The sequence below is a fragment of the Neltuma alba genome, unplaced genomic scaffold (assembly GCF_004799145.2).
Source record: "Neltuma alba isolate B1F8T4 unplaced genomic scaffold, ASM479914v2 tig00011460_pilon, whole genome shotgun sequence".
NCBI classification, from domain to species: Eukaryota; Viridiplantae; Streptophyta; class Magnoliopsida; order Fabales; family Fabaceae; genus Neltuma; species Neltuma alba.
Window position 1 is genome coordinate 20,762 of NW_021636134.1, and position 25,954 is coordinate 46,715.

General features: G+C 35.9%; 4 protein-coding genes and 1 pseudogene across 4 annotated transcripts; 4 read left to right on the plus strand and 1 right to left on the minus strand.

Annotated features, from left to right (window-relative positions):
* The first annotated feature begins 5,202 nt into the window (after nucleotides 1–5,202).
* Nucleotides 5,203–6,168, plus strand: LOC114713757 (PR5-like receptor kinase). The gene is made up of 2 exons (XM_028898436.1): nucleotides 5,203–5,325; nucleotides 5,602–6,168. The coding sequence occupies exons 1-2, from the start codon at nucleotides 5,203–5,205 to the stop codon at nucleotides 6,166–6,168; spliced, it is 690 nt and encodes a 229-aa protein (XP_028754269.1).
* Nucleotides 6,169–8,382: 2,214 nt separating this feature from the next.
* On the plus strand, nucleotides 8,383–10,592 carry LOC114713759 (PR5-like receptor kinase). The gene is made up of 2 exons (XM_028898437.1): nucleotides 8,383–9,181; nucleotides 9,545–10,592. Exons 1-2 carry the CDS (start codon nucleotides 8,383–8,385, stop codon nucleotides 10,567–10,569), a joined length of 1,824 nt encoding a protein of 607 aa, XP_028754270.1. The 3' UTR covers nucleotides 10,570–10,592.
* Nucleotides 10,593–12,389: 1,797 nt separating this feature from the next.
* On the minus strand, nucleotides 12,390–14,618 carry LOC114713760 (rust resistance kinase Lr10-like; annotated as a pseudogene).
* Nucleotides 14,619–16,507: 1,889 nt separating this feature from the next.
* LOC114713761 (rust resistance kinase Lr10-like) lies at nucleotides 16,508–20,543 on the plus strand. Its single transcript, XM_028898438.1, has 3 exons — nucleotides 16,508–17,267; nucleotides 17,377–17,403; nucleotides 19,474–20,543. Exons 1-3 carry the CDS (start codon nucleotides 16,508–16,510, stop codon nucleotides 20,490–20,492), a joined length of 1,806 nt encoding a protein of 601 aa, XP_028754271.1. The 3' UTR covers nucleotides 20,493–20,543.
* Nucleotides 20,544–23,008: 2,465 nt separating this feature from the next.
* On the plus strand, nucleotides 23,009–25,737 carry LOC114713762 (probable inactive dual specificity protein phosphatase-like At4g18593). Its single transcript, XM_028898440.1, has 3 exons — nucleotides 23,009–23,109; nucleotides 25,100–25,323; nucleotides 25,422–25,737. The coding sequence occupies exons 1-3, from the start codon at nucleotides 23,009–23,011 to the stop codon at nucleotides 25,601–25,603; spliced, it is 507 nt and encodes a 168-aa protein (XP_028754273.1). The 3' UTR covers nucleotides 25,604–25,737.
* Nucleotides 25,738–25,954: the final 217 nt, after the last annotated feature.

A 25,954-nucleotide genomic window follows, 5' to 3' on the forward strand; every position in this document is an offset into this window, starting at 1 on the left:
AATGAAGAAGACAGATAAATGTTAATCAAAATCTTCAACCCATATGCAGTACAAAAATTTTGGTCCCTAATAACTTAACAGCAGCATCGAGGTACTGGTCTCTCCGTAGCCTACATGAATCTCATAACATTCAACTATAGTAATGCCAAGCCACAACTCTGTATGTCCCTGTTTTTGGGGTCAAAAACAGAGCAAATAAAATAATACTGTGGCATAGTCTTTTTTAATATATTACCAAAAGTAGAGGTAAAAATATTAATTTTTCACTTTACTATATTCATTGTGAATATTGTTTTGCATTTTTGATTGCCTTACAATGTTAAAATCTTTTCCACCTCACAAAAGCAATCAGAGTCATCCTCTTGTTGACCCCCACTGATTTGGGTACAAAGCACCTACTTGCGCATGATGCCCCATATCCAAAACACATAGGATTAAATTTTTGAAATTTAGTGCGCTTTGATAATGTGTCATACACATATGCTACTCTTTTGCTGACACGCATGTATGATGAGACAGACCTGAAATCATTGAAGGATTTACTGGGCATGACAAGAGTGAAGTAGCCTCTGTCTCAAATGAACTGGTGGGAGAGATCAGCGATGTATTTGGGGAGATAGATAAGGAGATGCTCTTTGGTGAATACCTTGATGTTCTTGCTTGTGGAGCATGTGCCTCATTTTACAGTCAATGAACAGTCCCCCACTTCAGCTAGTTAAACTGAAGTTAACGTCATCATGTCTTTCTGACATTTTTGAAGATGGAAGGATCAATTTGACTAAAGGCTGAAATTATAAGGAGTGCTTAAAAAGAAAAAATAATGTAAGGACCTAATTCAAATCTCACTATAAGGACCTAGGGTTTAGTTTTCCCAGTTTTAAATTGTATATTAAGTCGAAATATCAAACATGGAAACAGGTTCCTCCATTGTTTTAAGCTAAAAAATGTATCCACGATCGAATCCCACATTAAGGGGGTGTTTGGATAGAAACCAAACCATGGTTTCAGAAGTACTTTTACGGATTACGAAGTAAATATGTGGAGGAGGTTATCTCGTTTTGCGGAAAAGTGATTCTGAAACTTAGGTTTTAGTTTTGCCAAACACCCCCTAAGTATTGCTTTGTAAAGAAAAATCATTATATATCATTTGTTATTTGCTGATCTTTCTATGACTTTCTTGGTGATAACCCTATAATTACCTTGACAGCTTAGCACTTATGGCCTGGAACATATTGCTTCTAGTAAATTAAGTAAAAAATGTAAAATTTTAATTATTTGTATAATTTTTTATTAGTAATGTAAGATTACTTATGAAAAAGGGCAATGAAGATTACAAAAGAATAAACTTGCTATTTCTTCTACTGTATCTGGGCCCACCAAGCTTATCCTTGAACTTCCAGTGCTGATTATAGAGGTCAAACAAGCTTCTTTCGCGCATTCCAACCTAACAGTGGGGAAATCTAAGCTTGTTCTCACATAAAACTTAAATAACAAAAATATTTATAGATAAGTTAAAATATTTAAAATTTAACAATTATGATTTACTAAGGATGAAATTAAAAAAAGTATTATAATACAATTTTACATTTGTGACTTATTTAAATCAAATTTTAATATTTTAAACTTATTCATTTATAGCAATTCTAAATTATTCAGGTTAAATTTTTAAATGTATAAATTTATTTATATATAATTTTTTGTATAATATTATAATAATATTTTTATAGGATATTCAATCTAACGATTGACTAATCCAATGGTGGAGAGAAAGTGGGGAGGGAGAATTGTGAACACATTTTTCTCTGCCCTTTTCTTGCCTTAATTTTTCGTGTTGTATTTGTTTCCTTTAATTAAGAAAAACGAAAACTATTACGTATTTAGAAATTCGATTCCTGAAAACTTCCTTCAGTATTTTCCTTATCACTTCATTGAAAATTTGTCATCAATAACACATCAACGGTTGATGACTGGAAGCAGAAACTTCTTGATTTTTTTTCAATTAAATTTAAATAATTAATATACATACGAAAGTATAATAAATATTTGTTTTTGCCAACACGAAAGTATAACATTTTTCATTTATATAAATTTAATAAATGCATTCATAAATTTAAATAATTAAAAGTTTAGTTTAATTTGTTTCTGTTTAATAATTTTTTAGTTCAATTAATTCAATTTAGGTATTTGTTTCGATTCAATCTATAGTCTTTTTTTTTTGTTGGATAACAAAATCTGTATTCATTTTATGGAGCTGTAATCAAATAAAATTCTCACATCATTATGAGTGGTTCTGGTGGAGGATTGTGATGAGCACTACAAAAAATTCGACCTTCAGCGGCGACAAAAGTCGCCGCTGAAAGTCCCAAAGTCGCCGCTGAAAAGTTTCAGCGGCGACATTTTGTCGCCGCCAGGTCGTCGCCGTAGCGGCCGTGGCTGAAACTTATCAGCGGCGACAAAAATAGTCGCCGCTGAAAGTGAATTTTCAATTATAATATCCTTCTCTCTCTCACACATATAGACTATCTCTCTTCCAATAATACTTACATCTACCTCTCACCTTTCACCCTCTCACACACACACACTCTATATTTCATTACTTATCCCATCAAACTTGCATACTTTTTCACGTATGCCTCGATCTCATTTCTCTCTCATGCATAATGTTTTTCTATTCCATCTCTCAAACATTTGGATATGGGATATGTGTGTTAAACACACACTCCAAACTTTCTTCCTCTTCCTTTCTCACTCAAACACCATATTATCTTTCTTTTAGTCTCTCTCTAACACAAAAATACATAAAAAAAAACATTAATTATCAAAGTTACTTAATTACGCAAATAAAAGATTATAATATAAAATTTTTACAAAAAAAAAAGATTAAAAAAATGTAAAAAACTTTCAGCGGCGACATTTGTCGCCGCTGAAAGTGAGCTTCAGCGGCGACATGAAGAGTCGCCGCTGAAAGAGGATTCAGCGGCGACAAAAGGTCGCCGCTAAAAATGACATTCAGTGGCGACAGGAGGAGTCGCCGCTGAAAGAGGATTCAGCGGCGACAAAAGGTCGCCGCTAAAAATGACATTCAGTGGCGACAGGAGGAGTCGCCGCTGAAAGAAGATTCAGCGGCGACAGTTAGTCGCCGCTCAAACAACATTCAGCGGCGACTTAAATTGTCGCCGCGGAAAGTGTACACTTTCAGCGGCGACTTGAATTGTCGCCGCCGTAGTGCACACTTTCGGCGGCGACAAATTTTGTCGCCGCTGAAAGTTGTAGCTACAGCGGCGACAATAATAAGTCGCCGCCATAACTCTGACTTTTGGCGGCGACAACTATTGTCGCCGCTGAAAGTCATATTTTCAGCGGCGACTCCCTTTGTCGCCGCTGAAAGTGGTCGCTGAAAGTCCAGATTTTTGTAGTGGAGGCATTGACTTCAAGCCAACTGTTATTGATTTCTTTGCTTATCAATGCAGAATGACTCAAGTCCGCACAAAATTAGAGTCAAACCACTTGGATGTTAATTATTGTATTCGCACTTGGGTTCGCTCTGTTCTTTTAATTCCAATTTTTCATATAAACATCTTCTAAAATTCTAGAAAAATAAAAAAGATTCTCAAAACATGGACTAACTATTTTTTCTTAATTCTTCATTATAGATACAATTAATGTGAACATTAAGAAAAAGACTAAAAATAAATCCCATTTACATCTGTACTTCAACTTCAAGCAAGAAGGAAAATCGCCACTATGGATCCAGCACCTCCGCTTGGAAATTAATCTGTTTCTGCCTAGCTCTCTTGATATCCTTCACGATGATAAATGCAACTTTCATATTCATCTTCCTTGCCCTTGCTCTACTCGTCTACTATATGAATGAAGTTTTCTTTATGAATTCATTTAGTGAATCCTGTGGACTTGTGTTCAACGTCTCCACAAATACACACTCTTATTCCCGCAATTGCTACGACCCCAGCTACGGACTACGCTGCCAGAACAACAAAACTGTGTTGTATTTAAACTACGGGAGTCCTTTAGTAGAGGCCATCTGCGCCACTAACTCCACCACTACTCTCCAATCCATCACCGCTGGACTTGGTATTAACAATTGCCCTGCCATCTCTCGCCATTCTCTCACATAAAACAACAACTTCACCCACGCTTTCACAGCCAAAGCAAGATAACTAAGTGTAACATCCCAACTTTTAAGCATAGAAATGCAAGAAATAGTCTGAAATGAGTAGGTTACCAAACTCCTTTTGGCAAGAGTCCCAGAAATTTTTTTGAAAGAATAGAATTATTCTTAAAAGTCAAATTGCAAAGAGAGAGTTTTTTGCGACCAAGAGACAAGGAAGTTAGAGGCTGTAGTGAAGTCTCGAAAGTCAAATATAATAAATGAGCAAGTAAATAACGCAATGAATATTTTTCCCTGTAGAGAGTCAAAGGAGTTTTAATTTGAGACTTGAATCACTTCAATGCGGTTTTTTTATAATTAGTTATGAATTTTTAAAGTTAGGTAAAAATCTGAAATTTACTACATGAATGGTAACCCAAAAATAAAAATAGAAGTTTTCAATATATAAGCTTAATTCATGATTTGCTGGATCATAGCGCTTCTAAATATACATTAAATGACGGACGTTTCACTAAGCACCAAAAATTACCATTATCATGTGGGCGGATTACTGTTTGTTAGCTGCCAAAGTCCAGTTAACTCTATTTTTATTCACAAGTTCAGAGCCAAGAGGTACAGGGGATTGAGATCAGATTGCAACCAAATCGTTGTGGCGAGTGGGAAGAAGAGAAAGGTAACTGCTTGAAAATGCCACTAATATGGTTCTTTGTCATCGTCCGCTGCTGGGTCTTAGAATGCTTTGAGGTGATGAACGGCACAGATATAGCTAATTATCATGGTATTCTTGAGAAGAAAAGAAAAATTGAAACAATTGTTTTCATGATTGGTCTGGTCGAAACTTCTGAATCTTGACAGTGCAGGTTTTGCTATTGAGACTGCGACGATTATTCAAGGTTTAATTTTCTCCTTGTCCTTCAATTTCATTTGTCACACTATTAAATTTCTTGCCCTAGTTAGTTATAGAGCGAAACCAATAACAGTTACAGAAAAAGAGCATCAGTTAGATATTTTTCCTATTCTCTGTTTATGACAATGTTGAGGAATTCCTTCAAAATAATAGTAACCTAATGCCCATGAAGCACTCCTACTCAGAGATCAACAAATTGACTAATGGCTTCAAACACAAGTTAGGTGAAGGACGCTATGGTCATGTCTTCCAAGGAAAGCTTCAAAGCAAACGTGATGTAGCTGTCAAGGTACTAAGCAAGTTCAAATCCAATGGACAAGATTTTATTAGTGAAGTTGCTACTATTGGCAGGATTCATCATGCGAATGTGGTTCAACTTAATTATTGGACTTTGTGTTCAAAGAAACAAGCGAGGTCTTGTGTATTTTATGTCTTATGGGTCTCTTGACAAGTATATATTCTAGGAGAGAAAGGGGAATTCATCACTTAGTTATGAGAAAATATTTAATATTTATCTTGGGATTGCTCGTGGAATTGAGTATTTACGGGGGAATGTGACATGCAGATATTACATCTTGACATTAAACCTCACAATATCCTTCTTGATGAAAATTTCGATAAAAAAGTTTCTGATTTTGGATTGTCAAAGTTGTATTCCTTAGATGATAGCATTGTATCTCTAACTAATGCAAGAGGAACACTGGGATACAAGGCACCTGAATTATTTTACAAGAACATTGGAGGGATATCACATAAAGCTGATGTTTATAGTATTGGGATGCTGTTCATGGAAATGGCAGGTAGGAGGAAGAACTTGAATGTTATTGAGCATTCTTGGCAAACCCATTTTGCCAAATGGGTTTATGACCAATTTGAAGAATCCATAGAAGTGAGTGGTACCACCGGAGAGGAAAGGGAAATTGCGATGAAGATGATTGTTATAGCTTCACATTGCATACAAATGAATCCTAGTGATCCACCCTCAATGAAGAAAGTGATAGAGATGCTCGAGGGAGAAATTGACCTCCAAGTGGCTTTTCCACCGTACCAACCCTCTATAACTTGGAAAGGGATTCCAAAAGGGGATGTTGAATTGTTGATATATAATTGGAAGAATTTGAATTCAGAATGAGCTTTGTAAATCTTTAATAATAGTTTAATGCAGAGTTAGTATTTTGAACATCTCCTTATAGTATTTTTTGCATTTAACCCTTGACTAGCTAAGCTTTACAGCTAGCAAATAGCTAGATACGTACAAACACAAAATTTATTGAACAATTTTGACTTCTACATTTTTAATTGAGATGACAGGTTTTCATGACTTTCTTCAATAATAATATCAGTGCGCTTAAGTTGTTGCTGTATAGCTCATCGGCTTAGACTGTGTTTGTGGTAATTATCTGAAAATGTTATAAAGTTTGATACATATTAAGTTGAAAAATTGGCTTGTCACTATTTTCAATATTCATGTGATTGGTTTCTTGGCCAAGAAAACGGGTATGTTACGTTAGCTGAAGTAACGAATTTTTCAGCGAAACATTTATGTCACTTGATCTCCAGAAATTTATGTACCATAGAAGATTGATAACAAAGCTCGCTAGTCATGGTTACAGCTTATATATCTTCCTTCGTGTTGAGGAAACTCCCTGCATTGATTGATAGTGATGGGATGGTTGATGGAATGGGACCATAATAAAATGAGAGATAGGAAAAATTATTACCTTCTCTTAAAAAATACAATGTCATTTAAGATTTGAGGTTTAGAATTTAGTCAATATGGTGGGGGCGATTTTTTTATTGCCCTCTTTTCCTTGGAAGCTTCATGGAGTACTTTTCTTGTCATTTTGTTGAAAATTTGTTCTTAATAATAAGCGGTCTTAATATACTACCTCCGGTGCTTAATATAAAAATTAGTTTGACTTTTAGTTTAATTTTAAATATAAGATCTCAATTTATTTTGTCTCTCATATTTATATTTTTTTTAAGATAGTTTTTGTCGTAATTGCATATGTCAAATGTTTCATCAAATAATACTTTATTAGTAAGGATATTTTAAAAAAAATAATACCTATTTATTACAATAAACTAATTTAACAAAATTCTTTAATCTACTTAAATTAATTAACAAACTTTTATATCAAGGACCAAAGGTAGTACATCAATTTTGGTTGACTTGGAGTCAATGATTTGGCTTTTATAAACTTTCATTTTTCTTTTGGTCCAATCTGGAAATTCACGATTACTCCAAAATAGTATTCCTCCAGTTCTAATTTGAATAGATTAACGATGTTAGTTAATTCAGTTAATATGATTTTTTTTAAATACCCTTAGCGTCTTTCTTAATTTCCTCCCTCCCTCTCCTACTTGATGATTATTGAAAAAAATATCAATAGGGTTAATTTAGAAAAAACTGATAAAAATAAGTCTTATAAATGGTACTAATATTAACTCTTCAATTAAGTCCTAAAGCAAGCACCACAGGAGTAATTCTCTAGACAAAATTTGAACTGTTCACCCAATCAAAATCCTCCGTTTGATTTTTCGAAGTCTAAGTTATATTAAGAATGCGAAGTGCAACTAGCTAGGAAATACGATGTTAATTGATAGTATTCTATCCATATATAATATTTTTTTATGTATATAAATTTACGACATGAGTTCATAAATTTAGGTAATTATAAATTTAGTTTGTTTATATTTAATAATTGTTTAGTTCAATTAATTCGATTTAAGTATTTGTTTTGACGTAAGCTATATTCATTTTATGGATCTGGAATTAAAAAAATCCTCATTTAATTAAAGTGCTGTGTTAGTGGATGAGGATCAGGATAAGGCATTGAGTCCAAGTCAACCATCATTTATTTTTGTAATTATCAATGGCACTATGGCAGGATGACTTTTCAAAGTCACCTAAACTCATGAGTCAGGGTCAACCCACTTGGGTATTGCATCGAGTTGAGCGAACTTTCAAAATCTGGATTCACACTACATTTTTTTTTTCCAAAAAAAATCATATAAAAGTCTTATAAAATTCAGAGAGACTCGGAAAAATAAAACAAATTCTCAGAACTTGGACTAAAACTCTTATTTTGTAATTATTTTTTATTATACAATTCTTGCGACCTTCTCATCTACATTTTTACTTGAACTTCACGCAAGAAGGGAAATCGATATCATTAGTAGTTTCTTTTTTGTTTTTTTGGTCATGATATCATTGGTAGTTATCATCATAGGCATCCATCACTTGTTTTGTTTTGAAGACAGGGGATGTATGGATCAAGCTAGCCAGCACCTCCGCTTGTAAAGTAGCTTGCTTATCTTCTTCCTTCTCTGACAGTACTTCACAATGATAAGTGAAGCCTCCATAATCATCTTCCTTGCAGCCTTTGCTCTAGTTTCAAATTTTATGGGAGTTTTCCATACCGGATATTTATTTAGTGAATCCTGCGGACAAGTGTTCAACGTCCCAACAGATAGATATCATGATAAAGGCAATTGCAGCGATCCAAGTTACGAACTAGTGTGTGAGAATAACCGAAGTGTGTTGTATGTAAACTATGGGAGGCATTTAATAGAGGCCATTTATGCCACTAACTCCACCACTGCTCTCCAATCCATCACCGCTGGACTTGACATCAACAATTGCCCAGCGATCTCTCGTCAATCCCTCGCATACAATAACTTCAGCCAAGCTTTCACAGCCAAAGAGACAGAACTCGACTCCAAGAATAACCACTTCAATTATTATGTGGGAGGATTAGTGTTTGTCGGCTGCCAAAATCCACTCCCTCCTGATCGCTATCCGGGTTTAGTGGCGCTTTGTACTAACGAAGCGCCCGAAACGCTTCATCCTTTTGTGCTGACGTGGTATTCCTCAAGTATCTCTGGAGTGCCAGAGTCATGCAGAATAGATTTGATAGTGAAGGTGGTGCCATGGGGACCAATGGCGTGTAATGAGAGTTGTTCATATCCGAAAGTTCAGAGGCAAGAGGTAAAAGGGATTGAGGTCAGATGGCGCCCAAATCGTTGTGGAGTGTGGGACGCAGGGCCGCAGCCTGACTGTTGGTTTGAAAATGCCACTAATATGGTTCTTTGTCCTTCCCAAGACTACGGTGCGGCAATTTGTCTTGTGAACCTTATTTTCGGTGAGCTTCATGGATATAGTTTTCATGGAATATAGTTAATCTATGAAAGAAAATAAAGTAACAAGGATATTTACTCTCAGGTGATTTAATAGAAACCAATTATGTTTTAGAATTTTTGACAATGCAGCCTTCTTCGCGAGCATGATATATACAGGTAAACGAACCAGAGTTTCTCATTGCGTACAGGAAAATGCTTCAATATATACTTCATTTCATTATCCGTGATGATTATTGTTGAAATCTTAATGGGAAGTCCATATTTTAGGAATCCCAACAAGGAATTCAATGTTTATAATATAAGTCTATATTATATAGGAAGAACTGATTCAATGCTGATTATTATTGTTGAAATCTTGTGTACAGTAACTCTCTGGTATGCAGCTAAATTCGTACTGAGTGCCCCTTGTGCTTTAATATTCTTGATTATCCGATGGAGAAGAAGGCATCAATCTTATTATGACAATGTTGAGGACTTCCTCCGAAATAACAGTAACCTGATGCCCATCAAGTACTCTTACTCAGAGATCAAGAAAATGACCAGTGGCTTCAAACACAAGTTGGGTGAAGGAGGCTATGGTTATGTGTATAAAGGTAAGCTTCGAAGCAATCGTGATGTAGCCGTCAAGTTACTGACAAAGTCCAAAGCCAATAATGCACAAGATTTCATTAGTGAAGTTGCCACTATTGGCAGGATTCATCATGTCAATGTGGTGCAGCTGATTGGATTCTGCACTGAAAGAAGTAAGCGAGCTCTTGTTTATGAATTTATGCCTAATGGATCACTTGACAAGTACATATTCTTGGAGAGACAAAGCAACACGCCCCTCAATTACAAGAAAATATTTAACATTTCTCTTGGGATTGCTCGAGGAATTGAGTATTTACATCGAGGATGTGATATGCAAATTCTACACTTTGATATCAAACCTCACAATATCCTTCTTGATGAAAATTTTAATCCAAAGATTTCGGATTTCGGATTAGCTAAGTTGTATCCATTAGATAATAGTATTGTGTCTCTGACAAATGCAAGAGGAACATTTGGATACATGGCTCCTGAATTCTTGTACAAGAACATTGGAGGAATATCACACAAAGCTGATGTTTATAGTTTTGGGATGCTACTGATGGAAATGGCTGGCAGAAGGAAGAACTCAAATGTCATTGAGCATTCCTGGCAGACCTATTTTGCTAAATGGGTTTATGATCAATTTGAGGAATCAATAGAGGGGAGCAATATCTCAGATGAGGAAAGAGGAATTGCAAAGAAGATGATCATAATAGCTTCACATTGCATACAGATGTATCCTAATGATCGACCCTCGATGAAGAATGTGTTAGAGATGCTTGAGGGAGAAATGGAGCTTCAAGAGGCTCTTCCTCCCTAAATTTATGTAACTTGGAGAGAGATTTCAGAAGAAAATGTTGTTGTTACTGATAGTTCGCGTTTCTATTAAGCTACTTGCAAATAAGTAAAACTAGTATTATGGTCAGTATCTTTAATGTTTTCTGAAATACTCTGATTTATTGGATTACATGTAGGTTATTGTTGGAAGAAAGCTGTTGTCCTGGTAAATAATGAAATTTTTATGTTGCCACGTTTTTACATGCTCTTTTATGACATAGCTATTTCTTCAGTATATGGAAATTTAAATTAACAAGTTTTCTCTACAGTTATTTATTTTTAAAAAGAATTTGCTGCTTGGTGGAATTCTAATTTGTAGTTTATACAACTTGCATGATGATATAAGGAATCCAGTGGATTTGAATGGAAAAAACGAGTTAGGAAAGATAAAACTAAGTTTCAAATTTAATATTACATATATAATCACTGTCACTCTTTCCTAGAAACTGCTTGGTCCATCTTTCTTATCACTTTGTTGAAAGTTTGTCGCCAATAATGAATCCAGTGGTAGGGAAGCACATCAATTGTGGTTGACCTGGAGTCAATATAATAATTTGGCTTTTTAAAAAAATTAATTTCCATCTTCTTATGGTTCCATCCAATCAATCGTTACCGGAACATCAATTCTTGCCGACAATATGTGGAATAGTATAATCTGACTAAACAAATTTCAGAAGTATAATATATATATATATATATATATATTCATTTTAATAAAAATGAGAAATTAAATAGAAGCAAGCAAAATTTGCTGAAAAGTTACGTATTTGAGAAGATTTTGATTAAAATGGCTTGAATTCAGGAGGCATAACTCATCTTCAACATATGAGTGCAATTTTTCTTCAGCCATATGCAATACCTATTTCTTTTTGTACTTATTAAAAGAGTTGTAATGAGTTGCACCTATATCTTTAAATAATTTCTTATACTTTTGGTTACTTCTCACCAATTTTTCCTAGAAACCATTGCAAATGTAGTTTTCTTGTAATTAATATTTGTTGGATTATATAAATTCAATTTTTTGTTTCTATTTAATTTATAGTCCTTTAATTATATATATAGTTCTAGAATGAAGCAAAACATGCTCTTCATCTTCGTTGAAAATTCTCGCGGCATTTATTAATGCGTGATGGTAGTGGAATTGCACAAGGCATTGACTCCAAGTCAACTGTTATTAATAATATCTTTAATCATCAATGCCTGAGTGGCAGCCACCTAAAATCTGTCCTAGTCGAGCTTTATATAAATTGTATAGAATTGAATTAGGAAAATTTTCAAAAGTTGGAAAGCGACTATATTCTGTCTTAAAAGTTCTTTACAATAAAACTCTCATAAAGTCCATGAAGACTTCAAGAAACGATTTTTTATTGGCCACTATTTTTTTAGAAATTCTTTACTGTAAAATTCTAATACAAATTCATAAAAAAGTAAAAGTGAATCTCATTTCTATTTTTATTTTGTTACTCTTACCATTGTCTCCCACATCTCAACAACCCTTTCTGTAGAGATTTAAAATATTAAGCTTTCTTTGTGGTTATACATTTCGAGAAGAATTTCGGTTATATTTGACATAATTTGAGTTCCTCAACATAGATAGTCCAAGCTTCAAAAAATGAGTTCATGAAGAGTGAGCCAAGCTTCAGAATAGGGAAGCCATTCGCATATATGTAGGCCTCTGCAGTAGTTTCTCTTCTAACCATTTTATTCAAAAGGATATAATTCTTCAAAGAACTTAGATTATGATATATAGCTTCAGTGAACCATGTAGTTAGGAAATACTGGACAACAGTTTTCTCAAGTTGGTTATAGCCACTGGCAAAAACGTAGAACTTACATATTTATAATTGTTTAGAAATTCTTTCATGGATAACTATCTGTGATCCTATTTTGAACTTTATACACAAGAAGGAAAGACTACCAAGCTAAACACAAATTTATATCTAACACAGCTCATTATAACCATCTCAACTTCACTCTATTTCTGAAATGGTAGATAACTCTGGTTGCAATCGCCTTACTCCATTAGCAGCTCTTGTTCTAATTGCATATGAAGAACCAAAAGGATTAGGAGGCATGATTAGCTTTTCATCGTCCCCTTCCAGCATTTGAACCACATTTTTCATGGTTGGACGGTTTGCTGGATGCCACTGAATGCACCAAAGTCCAATAATGGATAGCTTCCTTGCAATTTTAGTGTCCTCCTCTCCTTCCACATGGATTTGTATGTCTTCATTGTTCTCTAGAAGATTATAAATCCATTGTGGGTAGTAAACTTGCTCGCCATTTTCTTCTGTGACATCTGTGATTTTCCTTCCTCCAACCATTTCAAGCAGTAACATTCCATAGCTATAAACATCTGATTTATAAGACACATTGCCAAAGTTCCGAGAAAATATTTCCGGTGCAATATAGCCCAAAGTGCCCCTAGCTGTTGTCATTGACACAATGCTTTGATCCTTAGAACAGAGTTTGGCCAAACCGAAATTAGATATTTTTGGAGTGAATTTGTCATCTAACAGAATGTTGTGAGGTTTGATATCAAAGTGGAGGATCCGTTTGTCACAATCTTCATGAAGATACTCAATTCCTTTGGCTATGCCCAAAGCAATATCTTGAAGCTTTTCCCAACCCAGGAAAATATCCTTTCTATCAGCTGAAGTTATGAATTTTTGCAATGAACCATTGGGTAAAAATTCATAAACCAAAGCTCGTTTGAAACCATCCGCACAGTAGCCAACCAAGCGAGCCACATTGACATGGTGAATTTGACACATGGTCTCCATTTCATTGATGAACTCTTGTCCATTCCCAGTTGAAGTGTTGAGAAGCTTGATAGCCACCAGAATCTCATTAGATAGCTTCCCTTTAAAGACAGTTCCGTAAGCTCCTTGTCCAAGTTCATCCTTGAACTGATTAGTGATCCTCTTTATATCTGCATACGAGTATCTAGCCGGCCTAAGTGCTTTGTAATCCTCCAAAAACAGTTTAATTTTTTTGTAACCCTGCCTCTCTAGGCTAGCTACAGTAACCCAATAAACAACAAACCCAACAAACATGAGCAGGAACGGGCCTAGGATTTCACCTGCAAATACAGCGTCATGTACAAAAACGTATTAAATTGATTTGGGAACTTTTGTCTTTAATTTATATGTGAAATGATGAACTGTTGGCTGAAGAATCCTTACCAGTGAGTACTATCTTTTTTGATGGACCTGCTAAAATAAACTTTATATCAGCTTCACATAGATTTTATACTCTCTTTATGAAGGTATTATAATCGGAGAAAAAACTATAACTGTATGAGGGTTTTGGAAACATTCAGGTTCACGTTCAACTTTGTTTTCTGTCAATCTACACTGCCCTCCATCTTCTTCACACTTTCTGCAATCTGGTTCGAGCCAAGACAGATATATAGGCTCATTGTAATAGTAAAACGAATTAGGCATGATGCATAACCAGGAATTCTCGTGCATGATAGAAGAGGATAGTCTATGATTTCTGCTGAATATGGTATAGCTAAAACTTCATAGCCAGCAACATCGAGGCAAGAAAAGTTCCCCCATTGCTGAAATTCTGAATCTCTACGAGACGTCCCTGAGCAATTGAATAACACATTTTGGCTTGATTCATCATAATCATTTGAACGAAAAGGAGATGCAGATAAATTGAGATGAGCAAGGCATCCATCAGGCTCTGACACGGCAAAGAATTGCTTTTTATAGTCTACGTCTTGTATGATAACCCTGACTGAGAAAGGCAGCTCGAGCACTGTCTGGTTTGTTTCAGTACAGTAAAGGTCAAAGCCAGAATTATACGCACACCATTCTGGCTGTTTTCCTTTGAGCCTAAAGGGGAACCGGACGTCTGGTCCATCAAGGCTGCACCTTGTTACTTTGCATGGATCGTGGATGTTTGGTTCGGCAAAAATATTTAAGAAGCAGAAGAATAAGAACAGGGTTGCGAATCGGCTGGGCTGTTTCATTGTTCGCAATGCCAATACTTGAAATCTAAGATGCAATTTTGTGTGAGTTTGAACAATAAAAAATGGGAAGCAACCAGCCTCTTGGTATTTTGGAGGAACCATCGCTCCGGTTTACTGGAACTTTCCACGAAAAATAGGAATGAAGCCAAGTTTCAAACTTTTCATTGTCTTTGCTTCCTCAGTATAGGCCCGCACATGCATTTCATTTATTTCTTGGTCGGTCGTTTGGGAGTTATCTCCGACTCTGAAGGCACCCATAAGTTTTGTCGTTATGTCGAGCTGTCTCGTGTTTGAATGGGTTAAGCCGTCCTGAACTATATTGTGCTTCATCCAAATGTTATTTTCTTTAAGTCAAGCCGCCTGAATGTTTCAAAACTTGGAATAAATATATGTGGTTGTCTCGATCCATCACCTCTGCTTGTTTCTTCCTGCTCTGATCCTTCACACTGATAAACCTAATCTTAATCATCTTCTTTGCCTTCGTTTTGGAAGGTTCATATCTTCCTAGTTTACCACTCTTTGTCGAAACATTTAGTGAATCCTGCGGATATGTGTTCAACGTCTCCACAGATACAAATCTTTATTCCAGCAATTGCAGCGATGGAAATCTAAGACACAATTTGTGTGAGTTTGAAAGATAGGAATGGGAAGCAACCACCCTCTTGATATTTTGGAGGAACCATTGCTCCTATTTACTGGAAAATTTCCACCAAAAATGGGAATGAAACCAAATTTCAAACCTTTCATTGTCTTTGTTTCCTCAGCATAGGTCCCCTGGCATTCATTGGTTGGTCGTTTGGTAGTTATCTTTGACAATGAAGGCACCCATGAATTTTGTCGTCAAACTGTCATAATTTTTTTTTGAATTAGCCACCTAACTCCTATTAATAAGTTGTCTCATAATTGAATTCCTTACACAAATTCTCAAGACTTTTTGTATTGCTTACTCCCAAACCTTCACTTCATGAATTATAATTTATTATATTATGTTCCCTCTCCTCTTTAGCTTCTTCCTCCTATAATTTAAGACAAAATTACACGAAAAAAATTACTTTAAGTTATGACAAAAATATTTTATAGTGTGGAATGTATCAACCTTTTGAAAATTAATGACAGAAACAAAATAACTCCTAAAAAAATACTTTAGGAGCAAAATTGAATGATAAAATACTTCAAGCACTTGGGGAAAAATGCTGTATAATGTTGGATGAATTAAAAAGAGCCTCATTAACAATTGAAGATAAAAATAACAAAATAATGTAGATCAGAAAATTACTTAAAATTGGTGAAAAGCACTAAAACCTTAGGCACTTACTCCCCTATTGTCTTTAATATAAGATTTACTTAATTGATTTAAGTAGGTTAAGAAAGTTAGATAAATTAGTTAATTATAACAAGTGTGGCATAATCTCTTTAAAATATCCCTATTTAATATTAAATTATATATTAGTTTATAAATTAGATAAATTAATTTGAAGAAATCAAAAAATGATAAACATAAGAAACACAGTGAGTGAAAATTTCAGACATCCTTTTAGGTGTATCTTTCAGACATCCTTTTAGGTGTATCTTATAAATGAGATCATGTCAACTCACCGATCACAAGTGTATTTTAATGGAAAATTTTAAATTTTAAGGCATGATTAAAAGAATAAACTAACTTTCTTGAACTGTCTGAGTTGATTGAAATTATATTTGAAGATGGAAGGAGTATAGAATTAACTTCCAAGAAATTGATCAATTCATGAACGCAATCAATGCGAGTTAGACTTTTCAAGGTTATAAGAAAAGGGGCAAAAAGAAACTACTACTTGTTCACACGTCTTTAAATTGTTAATTGGCACATAGCATTGACTCCAAAGTGATCTATCATCGAAGCGTCATCTATGCTTTTGAGAGCTATCACCGCCTTGTAGACACCTTTCCCAGATCCTTCACAATGATAACGCAAACCGTCATCTTCCTTACCCTTCTTATTTCTTTTTATTTCCTAGTGTTTGGTTTCTCACCAAAACCAGATTTTGCTCGTGTGCAACATCTTAGGTATAGATATTTCTATAATCGCAATAGCAAAGTGATCAGCGATCCGAGTTACGAACTAGTCTGTGACAAGAACAAAAGCGTGTTATATCTGAACTATGGGAGGCAGCTAGTAGAGGCCATTTATGCCACTAACTCTACCACCACTCTCCAATCCATCACTGCTGGAAATGACATCAACAACTGCTCCGCTATCACTCGTACATACGACAACTTCACCCACGTTTTCTCATCAGCAAAAGAGATGGAACTGAGCGATAAAAATTATCGTTTTTCTGTGGGTGAAGTAGTGTTTGTCAGCTGCAAAAATCCAGTTCTCTCTCCTCTGAATGAGAATATTGTGGCGCTTTGTTCTGCTGAAGAGCCAGAAGCGCAATATTCTTATATGCTGAAGCATTATCCAAGGGCATCTGATGTGGGAGAGTCCTGCAAAATAGATTTGATGGTGAAAATGGTGCCATGGGGACCGATGACATGTAATGAGAAATGCTCATATCAGAAACTTGAGAGTGAAGTGGTAAAGGGGATTCACATCAAATGGCGTGCTGATCGCTGTGGAGTGGCGAACGGAGGGGAACCTAATTGCTGGCTAGAAAATGCCACTAATATGATTCTCTGTCATCAGGATGCAGGACATCCTATTTCTGCAATGTTAATGGGTGAGCTTCGCGGATAGTTATCTCCGTATTCTAATGAAGAAAAGTAATTATTGTCATCGTTGTCATACTGAAATTAATTATATTTTTAATCTGAATTTTGACAATGCAGAATCCTCTTTGTATTACTCGATTACAGGTATGTGCCAATCAAAGTTTTCTCCTTGCCAGAGAATTTTCTAGTTCTCCCCCCCCCCCCATTTGTTTAGGCAATTTAACGCACACCTCTCTCTGTCATAGGGGAGGGAACCACACACCCATCGCATCTATCCCTCTTTTAACATGTAATATAGAACCCATAACCTCCTTTATGAGAGGAGGTGGGAGGTACTTGTGAGTTAGGCTTCGATAGATGGTCGAAACTTTGTGAACCGACCAATTGTGGTGTGGATAAAAAAAGTTTTCCTTTCTGGTAAAACAAACAGAGAATGTTTAAGCTCTTATATTAGGAACAAGAAGGAGTAAGTAACTACTTTAAGATCCAAGAAACAAATTTTTAAGGTGCTCATCTTACAAGGACATTAAAAAGACAAGTCTTATCAGTTAGACATATAAATACAAACGTATGAATCTAGTTTATTTAGGATGCAATGCATTCTTACTCTTATGCTGTGATCACTACCTAATTCAGGTCTCAGTCATTCTATTTATAAATCTTTTAGTTTTAAATTAACCCCTCAATCCATGTAATCTCACCAATTTCCAGTAAGTCCATGTAGTTTCCCCTTTCTATCAGGAACTCATAATTTCCTCAGTTACAGCTATATTTCCTCTCCTTTTTATTATATCCCTATTGTCATTGATCCTGTGGACTGTGGTATTAATTTTAGATTGTAATAACGTTACTGGCTGTTGAGATGGTTGACAGATTATGATCAGGCTCTGACTCCGCATGTACTTGTATTAAAATTGCCATATAGTCTAAACCCCTGACCAAAGCTTTCTCTTATAATTAATGACCAAAAATTCACATGCCTGCAAAATTTTTATCAATGTAAGATCTCTTTATTCCTTAAGTTTTTCTTCTGACCATTTATCTATTCCAAATTGTTTGATACCAGATAGAGAATGCAATTCATCACTTGCATTTAACATTCAAAAGTAAATTATGGTTTTACTAAAGCACAACTGCAGGTATATAAATGGGGAACTGACGAGACTTTGCAACTCTAACAGGAGAAAGGAGGAAAGAGAGGGAAGGAGAGAGAGTTGAGAGACGAACAGAAACAAATGGAGAGGGAAAAGTAATAGCGAAACAGAGAAACTGAGAGATGCACTCTGAGTAACTTCACTGATGTTTACAAATCATAATATGAATACAAAGTAGGCATATATCCTATTTATAAACTCAGTATCTCTCAATTAACACGCAATCATCTTTCTAGCTAATTTTTTCACTCCTATTTACACTACCTACGTAATAGCAATTGCACAGCAAATTATCCCTTTTGAGAATCTCAACTGTACATTCGTATACGAATCAATAGGAATTGCCCATTTTTTCACGTGGTTATTTGACCGGGTCAGATTAGAGTACTGTCAAGCTCAATCAAGAGTAGCTCATCCAAAGACGTTTTTTAACTTTTACATGGATTTGAACTCAAGATTTCTTGCTTAAGCGACCACAAATCCCCTTTCTGCTGGGAACGAATCCTATTGATAGGTAGGAATTGCCCCATTTTAGGATTGCCAATAAGTGATCTATAGCTTAAATCCAATTCTATCTAACATGCAGTTAGTAATAGAAATTATCCTTTGGCACCCCCAGCCACAGCATAAAAATTTAATGGGAAGTCCTCATTTTAGGGACCCCCACAAAGAGTTCCATGCATATACCAACTTCAAGGTACCTAAACAAAGTATATCAACGACGAGAACTACTTCTTTAGGAAACCCCAACCATATTCAAGATATAACTTCAATTATGATGGATGTAGTTACTCAGCCAGACGTTAACAACCAAAAAGTAAAAGACACACAAGAATAAAGAAAAACGAGTTAGGGATCAGAAAGTGCCTAACCCTTCATGAAATTGTTTAAACATTTACTACCATTAGTAAGAAATTTCCCTTTCAATGTTTGGGAGGGGAAAGCATTGGACAACGCTGACATTTATGCAAGTGAAATTAATTGAAATTCTCTGGAAATTTTGTTTTATGTTGCGTCATTTTCTTTTCATTTAATTTTTTTTTTCTTTTTTTGCCCGCAGTTGCCTTGTGGTTTGCAGCAAAATTTGCTTTTGGATTCCCAATTTTTGTGGGGTTTCTAATATATAAAATGAGAAGGAGGCATTTATCTGAGTACGATGACATTGAGGACTTCCTACGAAGTCACAGCAATTTAGTGCCTATCAAATACTCTTACTCTGACATAAGAAGAATGACCAAAAATTTCAAGCATAAGTTAGGAGAAGGGGGTTATGGTTCTGTATATAAAGGAAAGCTTCGAAGCAAGCGTGATGTGGCTGTTAAGCTATTAGGCAAGTCAACAACAGATGGGCATGATTTCATCAATGAAGTTTCCACCATTGGAACTATTCGTCATGTAAATGTGGTGCAATTGATAGGATTTTGTGCAGAGAGAAGAAAGCAAGCTCTTGTTTATGAGTTCATGCCAAACGGATCTTTAGATAAATACATACTTTCTCAGCATGAAAAATCATCAATAAATTATGAGAAGATCAATGAGATTTCTTTAGGGGTGGCTCGTGGGATTGAGTACCTACATCAAGGTTGCGACAAGCAAATCCTACACTTTGATATCAAACCTCACAATATTCTTCTTGATGAGAATTTTTCTCCCAAGATTTCAGACTTTGGATTGGCAAAACTATATCCAACAGATAAAAGTATTGTGTCTCTAACTGCAGCTAGAGGCACAATGGGATACATGGCTCCTGAATTGTTGTACAAAAACATTGGAGGCATCTCACACAAGGCTGATGTTTATAGTTTTGGGATGATGCTGATGGAAATGGCAGGAAGAAGAAAGAACTATGATGTTGTGCAGAATTCATGGCAGACTTACTTTGCGAAATGGGTTCATGATCAGTTTGAAGAAACAATATTTAAAAGCAATGCCACAGAAGAAGAGAAGAAGATAGCCCAGAAAATGATTACAGTTGCTTTTACTTGCATACAGCTGAGCCCAAGTGATCGCCCCTCAATGGGCAGAGTAGTGGAGATGCTTCAAGGACATGTTGACGCCTCAGAGATCTTCACAGCATAGTACGAGAGACAGTTCGATTTTAGCGTAAGATGTATCAAAATGAAATAATATTTGTTAGAAACAAGCATGATCTATCATGAATTTACATTGACCGATCGACCTGCCATGTACATGAAGTAGTGCATCATCTCATGAGCCATTTTGTATCCAAAAAGCCTTTATCTTTTTTTTTTCTCTCTTGCCAACGGGTATCCAAAAGGGGAAAAAAAACTTGCCTCATGGAACATGCGGTTTTCAAAATTAGCCTTTTAGATATAAGATATCTATGCCATGTGTGTGTGTGTGTGTATATATTAATCTAAGAAATATTGCCAACCTAACTCTAGATCATTTTCTTATGGTTTGAAAATTTTCACGCATTAGTTTTGCAGTGTACGATTCAAAATTAAAGGAATTTCCCCCCCTTAGGAATCCCCCCCACACACCAGGTTATTGATCAATGCATTACACCCATTTCTTAATTTGCGGACATTATGAAGTGTTCCCAAATCCTTTCACGGTAAAAACCAAAATCAGCTCTATGGAAATGAATAAAGTAATCAGCAAAAAAGGCTCACCTGTTCCAGGGCGGTGATGGCAAACTCGGCAACGTACAGCTGTTCAATTCGTAGCTAGGGTTTAATCAAGTTCTTCTACGTTGGCAATCGCTTGAAATGACCTGGTAAAGAGAGCATTGTTCCAGATCCTTTTTCCCGCCATTTCATGGAAGCAATGCTCTTTCCTCCGTATGTGAGAACGAAGACTCCAACGGCAAAGGAAAACCTGTGCGACATTTTGAGAAAAAAAAAACAACACAGCGAAGTGAGGCTCTTTATGTCTGCTGATTAATTGGGCTTTCTTCTTTCAGTAGCCCCAGACCAAAGATCCAAACATGCCCATAAGTACCTGTCATTTGTGGTCAGCCTAATCTAAGAAGTTCACGGGCTTTGCATAAAGAGCTGTAAAGGACAACTTTTTAACTATTTAATCTTATTTTTGTGTAAATTTTTGAGATCTTTTACTATCTCAAATAATTACCTCAAACAGTATATTTTTTACCGGCTCATAATCTTATAAATTCTATTTATGTTGCCTTAGGGGTTTTTCGTTATTTTTCTTCACAAAGGACGTCTGAAAATATGCATAAAAAATAGAAAATATTAAGAGGTTAAAGAAGTTTATAAAATTAGCTCCATCCCCAAAAGGCTAGTGGAGTAGCTTTAATAAAATATAAAGTTCAGTTATACCCCTAAGAGGTATTTTACTGGAAATTCAAACCACTGGAATGGGTCAAACCCCTAAGGCGAAATAGTTAACGCCGAAGATCCTTCCAAATTTTGTTAAAAGTTAAACCAGTAGCTTATAAATTGGCCCTACCCCCTAATCTGAATTAGATATATGACGTCTTCCATGTTTCCCAACTAAAGAAGTATCAACCAGATCTTACTCATATCACTGATGCCATCGTACTCAAATGTGATTCCATTTACCTCTAATTGGATGGTTATTTGGTAAAAAATAAAGGTGTTTTAATAAGAATGTATCAGGCTTTGGCAGAAAATAATTAGGTGCCTCAGCGGTTTGCTGGCAACGTCACGACGTCTTTGAAGGATTGCTACCTGGTTGATCTTGCCAGTAGTCATATGTTTCTCTTAAAGATTAAACCATGCATGTGTAAGTATAAACTAATTCAGACTATGAAACTGTGAATGGCTCAGTAATGTTGTGTTATGGACTTATGGTTGAAAAAGAACATTATGGGTTTCATAATACTCAAAGCCCTATTCATTGTGAATTTCAAATTGCACGCAATTAATTTAGAAAAGCTCTTTTAACTATGATAGAGATATATATGGTTTGGTTTAACTCTTTTCTATCATGGTTAATTTCATGTGATTTAGGATGCTTATATAATTATGATAATATTTCTAAATGTTTCACAAAGTTTCTTTTTGAGCCTTCCTTTTATATGAGCATTCCAGGATATTCAAGATCTTCTCTAGTTGAGTTATCTAGTCTTCAACCACATGCACGTCAAAGGTTCCCTCAAAAGTTGAAGGGTGGTGTTTCCCCAACTTCACTATCCATTGCTGCAATGTGTCAGGTTCTGTAGTAGGTTGTACCCTCTCAACAATTTTCTCTTGAGGTTGTTGAGATTGTTGGATGGGTTGGGCTGTCCCGACTAAGCCTTATCCCATTTGCTGTATAACAAATTTCGACCAGTACCTCCCCTTAAGGGAATCAATAATTTTCAACCACAAAATTCAAGAAACCAAAGTAATATACAATGTAGAACATAGAACTAACCTTGTATTCAAGCTTTTTACCATAGTAATTGGTTTTTCCTTGATTGATCTTCAAGAAACCAATTTGCAAGAATTTTTGATAGCGTGCAGTGTGTGTACTTTGAAAGGGAATCATATTAAAATTCTTGAACCGGGATGTTGTGGCTGACGACAACGTTAGGGAGTCTAGAGAAGTTAGCGGGGGCCTGAGGAAGAGTTCTCTTTTTTGTTTAACAGCCTATCCACCTAGAAATGGCTCAGTCGGAGGTAGGATTTGGTGGCTGGAAAAGCGCCGCATGTTGCGTGGTGTCCAGTGCACCCCCGACGGCCTTGCCCAAATCTTATCTAAACTTGTCAAACTACACAAGCACCTTGCCCACACATGTTAACACTTGTCTGGACCTCGTCCAAGCTTGCCAAACCATACAAACATCTTGTCTGGACCTTGTCCAAGCTTGTCAAACTATACAAGCACTATATGAATTCCAAGAGACTTCACGTTCCAGACTAAAACATACAGGATACCAGGCATTAGCGTTGCATCGGCGGTGTTCAAACTGGGGATTATGCTGCCGCTGGTCATTCTCTTCCTCTTCTTTTTAATCGTCTTGTCTTTGTTTAGAAACTTCTGCGTTCTGCTATCAAATTAAGCTGGGGATTGCTAATAACATGAAACCAAGCATTCACGGAAAAAAACAAATTGAAGGAGGCAATAATGTTTATGTGTTAGTCTGGTTTTGTGACTATAATTTATATAGGAAACAATGTTAGGGCAACAAACATAGTTGAACAATACAATTTTGCGAGTCCTGATTTACCCTATGCATAATGTGTTCATATTAACTTCCTGTTGCGTCGTCTGGAATGAACTTCTTGTTGGCTTGTCTGGAATTTTCTCTCAAGGGTCATGTATTAGCTAAATAACCACTTTGCATGTAACTTGTGCTTTCCAGCGTAAGATAATTTACAATAGGGTTGTCATTGGCTATGTAGTGATATTTATTACATATCAATATTTGTGAGAACTCCACCAAGAATTCGTCTCCTTTTTTTGGGGGGGGGAGGGGGTAAAATTGGTGAGTATAACTACCATTAGATTTGTTCAATTCAGAGCTTCTATGTGCGTAATATGAAGAATGAGAATGGTCATATGTCTTGTCTTTGTGTGTTCGGACTCGTGGCTTGTGAGAGAGAAGGGGTAGAAGATGAGATGACAGGCCTGTTCATGAAAGGCTAAACTACAGTGACGGTCTGAATAAACTTCTGCCTTGGAGACATTAGTCTTGCCTACATGGCACCATGTTTTAGGTGTACTTGATTTTAGGTAACTAATACTCCCTATCTCAGTCTGATGGAGAAAGCTTCTTTTTCCAGAGAAAAGGGAAAATTCCATCAAAAAATGAAATTACAAAGGGCATGCAAACCAAAAAACCTGGGCATCATCAGCTAATTACAACAAAAGAAAATACGAGTAAGTTAGAGACATCAAAAGATATTCAATATGTTAACAGCCCGTCTAGTGGGATCGGATGGTTCTCTAACAAAGCATATGATCTCAAATAATGAAGATGTGATGCTTCTAAAACTACGTTGGTTTCATGACCCCCACGTTGCTAACTCGACAGATTTAAGTATTCTGGTAGAGGAGCACGTGTGTGTGTGTGTGTGTGGTTTTTAATAATTTGCTTTGGTTGCTGCATGAAAATTCATTGTCTCTGCAACTTTCAATATTGTCACGCCTAGTTCACATCTGCTGCTACTTGTGTCTAAAGTGACAAAGATTGGCTGATCAATGTTAGTGTGTGCTAATTCTTGTTACTGGCATCATCCTGAATACTGATTACATCCTTGTTCATTAGAGTAAAAGTATTTTTGACATGGGCGTAAAATTAAAACATAATGAACGACGGGTTACTCAAGAAGTTTAACGTCAAGTGGACAAAGAACTTTATATTATTAATGGGTATGGTCTTGTTTTAATAACAAGTGAGTAGCGTAGACGTGTTGCTACACCAAATCTTGTCATTACATGCTACTTATTTGTTGCAGGACTTTTTGTTAATTGCGTTCCTTTCTTACAGCTCCATATTAAGTTTCCCTACTATTAATGGGCATGAACCAAGAAGGAACCACCGTCTTTATATCCAGAGAAATTTTTGTGTGACACTACATGTTAATTTGTTCTGTGTTCTTTCACCTCTTATTTCTTTTCAACTTCATTTATTTAACCAAGCCTGGATGAATGGCTATTGGACAATTATATTAGGTTCCATGTTGTCTTCTCATATGCTTTTAAACTTGCAGAATATTAAACATTTACATCACTGATCAGTGAATCCAAAGAGCTGGAACTGTTAGCTCTGAGTCGAAGACCACATTAAAGGCTCACCTTATTTACCGGCGTAAGAAATGCCGAAGAATTGTAGCTTCAGATGATAACATTGTTTCCCATAAGCATGGAAAAGGAGAAGCGAGTTTTAAATGGAAGAAGAGAAATGAGAACACAGAAAAGCAACCAGTGGACTGTACCTCGGTATTTGTCGAGCCCATGAAGTGGATGCAAACAGGTTTTTGTAAATTTCAATCAATATATTATCCAGTTGCCATAAGATTTTCCTCTTCATTCTTCACACTAACTCTGTATGAGTATTGCTTCACTTGGCAGTTAATGAGGGCCATGTAGAGGAAAAACTTTTCTGTTTGGGATGCAATGCTCGTTTGGGTTACTTCAAATGGGCAGGTATGCAGTGCAGCTGTGGAGCATGGGTGAATCCTGCATTTCAGCTGCATAAATGCCGTTTAGATGAGTGCTATGTGCGACTCAATCACTTCTCTGCTTCCCCATAATCCACACCTGAGGCTTGGAAAAACTTGATAGTGGTAATACCTAAACATCAGTAAGGAGCTTTTCCTTATAGATTATGGGAGTTTTAGAATATGGAGTTTTGTACAGACTTGGTCTCCTGCACCACCATAATAGAAAGAAGTTAGTGCACATTTTTTTGAACAGTTGAAATATAAATTGAACATTCAATAGTTATTATTACTATTTTATTTTAAAATATAGCATAAGTTTCCCGGCATGCCTTCTTTTTTTTTTTTGGATGAATCGGCATGCTTATTATTCATGAATTCTATGTCTTTTGTTGTATTTATCAACCTTGAGAAAACCTTTTTGCAGATGCCTCTGTTTTCCTT

Coding starts and splice junctions, on each gene's coding strand:
- LOC114713757 (XM_028898436.1), top strand. CDS start 5,203: ATGAAGCACTCCTACTCAGAGATCAACAAATTGACTAATGGCTTCAAA. Junction 5,326..5,601: donor AACGTGATGTAGCTGTCAAG/GTACTAAGCAAG, acceptor TGTGACATGCAG/ATATTACATCTTGACATTAA.
- LOC114713759 (XM_028898437.1), top strand. CDS start 8,383: ATGATAAGTGAAGCCTCCATAATCATCTTCCTTGCAGCCTTTGCTCTA. Junction 9,182..9,544: donor TCTTGTGAACCTTATTTTCG/GTGAGCTTCATG, acceptor TCTTGTGTACAG/TAACTCTCTGGTATGCAGCT.
- LOC114713761 (XM_028898438.1), top strand. CDS start 16,508: ATGATAACGCAAACCGTCATCTTCCTTACCCTTCTTATTTCTTTTTAT. Junction 17,268..17,376: donor TATTTCTGCAATGTTAATGG/GTGAGCTTCGCG, acceptor TTGACAATGCAG/AATCCTCTTTGTATTACTCG. Junction 17,404..19,473: donor TTTGTATTACTCGATTACAG/GTATGTGCCAAT, acceptor TTTTGCCCGCAG/TTGCCTTGTGGTTTGCAGCA.
- LOC114713762 (XM_028898440.1), top strand. CDS start 23,009: ATGGCTCAGTCGGAGGTAGGATTTGGTGGCTGGAAAAGCGCCGCATGT. Junction 23,110..25,099: donor CCCAAATCTTATCTAAACTT/GTCAAACTACAC, acceptor GTGAATCCAAAG/AGCTGGAACTGTTAGCTCTG. Junction 25,324..25,421: donor CATGAAGTGGATGCAAACAG/GTTTTTGTAAAT, acceptor TTCACTTGGCAG/TTAATGAGGGCCATGTAGAG.